Source organism: Anneissia japonica, unplaced genomic scaffold (assembly GCF_011630105.1).
Source record: "Anneissia japonica isolate Jap-2015-1 unplaced genomic scaffold, ASM1163010v1 scaffold724_len3256291_cov202, whole genome shotgun sequence".
Lineage (NCBI taxonomy): Eukaryota > Metazoa > Echinodermata > Crinoidea > Comatulida > Comatulidae > Anneissia > Anneissia japonica.
Window position 1 is genome coordinate 2,295,776 of NW_022744966.1, and position 5,468 is coordinate 2,301,243.

The 5,468-nt window shown below is 37.6% G+C and overlaps 1 protein-coding gene across 1 annotated transcript in view; it reads left to right on the forward strand.

Annotated features, from left to right (window-relative positions):
* The first annotated feature begins 1,547 nt into the window (after positions 1 to 1,547).
* LOC117119852 (translation elongation factor 2-like) overlaps positions 1,548 to 5,468 on the forward strand; it is a 12,027-nt gene continuing 8,106 nt past the window's right edge. The window contains exons 1-4 of the mRNA XM_033264825.1: positions 1,548 to 1,701; positions 2,833 to 3,047; positions 4,591 to 4,772; positions 5,040 to 5,248. Of these exons, the coding sequence (XP_033120716.1) occupies positions 1,699 to 1,701; positions 2,833 to 3,047; positions 4,591 to 4,772; positions 5,040 to 5,248 (609 nt within the window). The 5' untranslated portion in view covers positions 1,548 to 1,698. The remainder of the gene's footprint in view (positions 1,702 to 2,832; positions 3,048 to 4,590; positions 4,773 to 5,039; positions 5,249 to 5,468) is intronic.

Genomic DNA, 5,468 nt, shown 5'->3' on the forward strand with positions numbered 1-5,468 from the left:
AGCAAAACTAATTCTATCATTAGATAAAAATTGTGTTACAATATATTACAATATAACTAAAAAAGATGCAGACTCGCAGCAGTAGTATTTGGTGGTGGGTGGTATACAACCTTTTTCTGGCTAGCTTTAAAAATTTATATTCCAATAAACATTAATTTTCTTCCATGGTACATACAAAAGGTAAAATAAGTTATACATGAAGTTATATAAATAAAAATGCATTGGGGGGACTGACTGGAGGGGTGTGATACAGTATCTATCTAAGATTAAATTATAATTTTTCTATTTTATTAAATTATTAAAGTCATTTTCGGCATATATATCTCTTCGGATGTTGCCCAGTGCAGGTTCGCAAATTTTAACTGCGCAATTAAGTACGACGAATCTTTTGCCTACCAGTGGAGTGCGCCACAAGCGTTTTAGCCAGGCTGATGTAAACATTGAAAGCGGTCTATTTTTTAGCATAATGCCCAAAATAATGCTTGCTATGCCTCGTAAGTTTTGCCGGTGTTTGCTTAAGACCGTAAGATTTGATTGGAAAGCTTAAGACTTACGGTGAATGCATACGGGTTGATTGGTCTGCATTAGGCACTTGTCAATTGTATTCCCCGCACCGCCACCTCCGAGCCGGGCATAGAGAGGATTTAGCCGGGTTATATACATGTGAAAGTCCCGGCAATGCGGGGCATCATTTTAACGTACATCCCCGGCTAATTGTCTGCCACTTACTGCCGTAGGCCCAGTAAAATGCACCGAGTGTAGGCTAGGTAGAACCAGACCCGGTTTGACAGCACTAGGCCTACACACCCGAAACCATGGCTACTCCAACGTGTAAAATTCCCTGCCGTTCCAAGGTTTGTTACATCTACAGGTAAATTTTAGGTACGTTCCGGCACTACAGTCTACGGGGACACAACTATGCGTACATCCCTGGCTCAGTCTTGGCTAGTGCCCCGCTGTGGCCCAGCTCCGGGGGGGGGGGGAGAAAGGGGTAGGATTACAACTGACAAGTGCATTAACGTCATAGCTAGAAAATGGAATTTTTGTGTTTAAATTAAGGTTGGGTTTTAGGATGGAGTACAAAAGTGCTTAAGTTAGCGCCCGCAGCCGAGCCGAGATGGTTCGCAGCATATGGATAGGCCTAGCTAGGCCTACTACTACCACTACTAGTACTAGGCTACTTAGTAACTGCCTACCTAGTGCCTAGACATAGGGCTAGGCCTAGTAAAGTAGTAGTAGCAGAGAAGCTAGGGAGCCCAGGGTCGCTAGCTAGCCTAGGCCGTTTGGTCTGCCAAAAACAATCATCAGTGTATCGCGCAAAAGAGAAAAACAGCGTAATCAAAATTTTGTATCAATACTTGTTTACATACACAGCAAACTGTTCTGGTTTTGAGGTTGTGGTTAAGAAAACACTAGCAATACTTTCTAGGTGTTCTGCCATGCTGAAAGGAAAAGAATCTTCCTGCTGTATCTCCTCTCCCTCCTCGCGGCCATGTGTACAGGGTTTCCGCCCTCAAGAGTACAGTACAGTTTAATTTGACATGACACATGCACACCAGCCGGAACGATTTGTTCACTGAAAATCCATGACGTGTTCACGTGGGGGTCGAATAGCAAAGACGAATTCTCTTTCGCAACGAGTCCTCTGCGGACTACAAAGTATATTTTTGTCTAAGAGAAAAATATCAAACCAGCATCATGGTAAGGGCTTATTTCATTATGTTTTGTAGTCAACTTATTCATTGATTATTATTTTAGCATAATTTTAAAAGATTGGTGAAAAATATTATATGATTTTGATGATTTAAATGGATTTCACTGTCGAATATTTATCTTCCGGTGTTTCATATTTGGTTGGAGGAATAGATATTGCACAATACACGGCAAGGCCTTACAACAATCAATAACCAATTATGTTAAAATAGTAGTAGTAGCTTAGGTAATGATGAATTAATTTTCCAGCGTAATTCAAGTAACTGATTAATATTATTACTGCAATACAAATGTTCGGTAATTTTTTATCAGAGTTTATTGAAAAGTTTCAATTTCTATTGTTTGGCAGCCCACAACCAGGCAACAATATGGTGTGTGAAGTCAAAGTTACACCCATTTGACTTTAGTATTTATCACAGGATAATAATTAACAGGCTTATTTTTATGCAGGATTATATTTTAAAAAGCAATGATCTCATACAAATAAACATTTTAGGTCTAAGTTGTACGTCTTCTGTAAGCAGTATAAATCCCACAATCACACACCAATCGAATGAATAGGCTAGGGATAATAATTAAAATAGATTAGTTAGAATATTGTATGCTCGTAAAGCGGTAACACTGTGTTATTTGTTTTTTTAATGGTAAAAGATGATTTCAAAGAATGTATGGCTTAGTTATAAATTAGATCCTATGCATAAGTTCCAGTTCTGTTAATATTGCAACTTGAATTGAAATAATTTGTTTTCATTATTTTTTTTCTCTTGTTGTGAACCCACAATCTATCAAATTTAACTTTTTTTTAAATTTCAAAACATAACAATTAAAAAAAAAAACAGTGTTCACCAATAAGTGAAAAAAATGTGATACTGGACATTGTAATTGATGATGTTAAACTAAGTAGGTGAGGTTTTTTATCTTCGGAATTGAATTCACACAATCTGATTGGTACTTAATTAGCTACCAATGTTATTAACCAGTCAATTCATAATGAGTTTAGCAAATCACAGTTAAGTATTGAACCTGTTGTTTATTTTGGCTAGTTAGTATGTTTAAAGAACTTAATATTTTTACTACTATGTTTAGACTTATAAAGAGGCATTCCTACTTCCCTTACAGGTTAACTTTACAGTTGATCAGATCCGAGCGATCATGGACAAAAAAGACAACATCCGTAACATGTCTGTCATTGCTCATGTGGATCACGGCAAGTCTACCTTAACTGACTCACTAGTCAGCAAGGCTGGTATCATCGCAGGTGCCCGTGCCGGCGAGACCCGGTTCACAGATACACGCAAGGATGAACAGGACCGTTGCATCACCATCAAATCAACGTAAGAAGCATTACTGCCTCATAGAATTGTAATTTAATTAGAAAGAACTTTTTTTTTAAACGCCGTGGCTAGACCAACTATTTTTACTTGAATGAAGCCAATGAAGAGCCAGAATGTGCATGACCGGCATTGCAGATGCCCCACACAACAGTGTGTGAGGTGAGCGGTGTGACTAGCGAATGATGTACTTAACACATAATTAGTTAGGCAAGGGTACAGTATTTTCTTATAATACTGTCATCGATAAATATGCGCATGTGTAATATTGGTTATTAATGTTTTATATTCTTTTTGTACACCTTATGACTAGATATTGTTTGGTGCTCATAGTTTGATATCCTTGTTATCTTTTATTTATTACTGTATATGTTGTTAACACTTGTAACACTACCAGTGGAATGTAATTTCTAGTTTTTCCAGACAATAAAATTATCTAAAATCTTGTAAGGGTCCCACTCAGTAATAAGTGTCATGTCATGTCTGTATAGCCATATCAAGGAAGGCATGAATCCTCAGGATGAGGCCCAGGCCAGCTTGCTTATGCCCTCGCTTACAAGATTGACATACATCTACTCAGTCTTTGGTCTTATCTACTTACATGATGACAACACATGCACTAAAAAAACTTAATTTACTGTAAATAAGAGGATTCTTATAGGAGTACCAGCACTTTACTGTTTAAATGGGCCTACATCAAAAGTATATTCGACAAATTTGACAAAAAATCGTGATTATTAAATCACGATTGTGGAAACTCGTTCTCTCGATCTGAATTCTGGCGTAACGAACAATGTTTACGATTGTGGGAAGTACCATAACAGCAACGAAGTCTACGTAAAGTTTGGTAAATCAAAGAGGTACGATTATGCATGTGCATTCAAAGTGTATGAATATGTTGGTCGGATTGTAAAGCATGGTAATTTCGAATATATTATAACCTAGGCTTCTTGGACTAAAAATTGGGATGAGATTTTGGGGGTTGACCATGGAGGAATTCGTTTTTGACTTATAGATGCCACCAGATAGCAGGGCTACCGCCAAACGAAGAATCCAAGCAAGGCCTAGGCCTTGCTTAGATTTTTCGCCAAGCTAAGATTTTAAGCAAGGGCTAGAGTTTGGTACAGGATTCAGTCCTTGATTGGAAATGGCTATATATCGATAAATGTCATGAACCATACGCCTATTTATCGATGACAGTACTAAGTAGGCCTACAGTAGTACTTTTTAATGTTCTAATTACCCAGTACATCTATCGCGTTTCACCACTCATCATGGGCAATTTGCAATAACAGTCATTCTGGCTCTTCATTGGGTGATGGTGAAGTAATGCCATTTAACTTACCTTTAGCAAATTGAAGTAGAAATACAGTACCATATCGCTAGCCACGGCGTGTTTTTTTTATGGCAATGCCAGTATTAATCCATACTTCAAATTAAGTTAAACAGACATACTGTGAAACTATTTACTTAAAGTAAGCACATTTGTAGTAGGAGAAACCTATATCATATTTTGTCCCTTACTATTAATATACTTCTTCTACAGCGCTATATCTCTATACTACGAATTGAGAGAACAGGATTTGGAATACATCACCCAAAACAAGAGTGGTAATGGATTCTTGATCAACTTGATCGACTCACCTGGACACGTAGATTTCTCATCTGAAGTTACTGCTGCACTGCGTGTCACTGATGGTGCCCTTGTTGTTGTGGATTGCGTCAGTGGTAGGTTAACTGGTGTTTTGCGTCAGCAGAATATAGAGGGAGCTGTTTAAATACGGGGTTTTAGCCTTCAGTTGGATGTTATTCTTTTCTTCTTTTTTTAAAAATAAAAATTGGGATTTTCAAGAAAGCAAAAAGGGATAAGTGAAGCTAAGTCATATGTTTTGTTGAAAAAATTTATTTTATAGAAATACAAAGATTGATACAAATACAGTACATTTCAGTGAATTAAATTGGACAGTTATTAAGGTTGTATTTGGTTGTTTTTAGGTGTGTGCGTCCAAACAGAGACTGTGTTGCGTCAAGCTATCAGTGAACGTATCAAACCTGTTGTGTTTATGAACAAGATGGACCGCGCTTTGTTGGAACTGCAGCTGGAAATGGAAGATCTTTACCAGACCTTCCAACGTATTGTTGAGAGTGTTAATGTCATCATTGCCACCTACAGTGATGAAGATGGCCCTATGGGTAATATCCAGGTAAAGTTATATACAGTAGAACCCCTCATTTACGAACCCCGATTTTACGAATTCCCGATTTTACAAACGTAATATAAAAGTGATGACGTAGAAATTGAAGCGAAAGATTAAAAAAAAAAAAAAAACCCCGCTCGAATGTACCTGTTATTACCATGCATACAACACACCACACCATACTATACAGTACTATGTAATTCTCAAGTGAAGGAGGCCCTCTAAC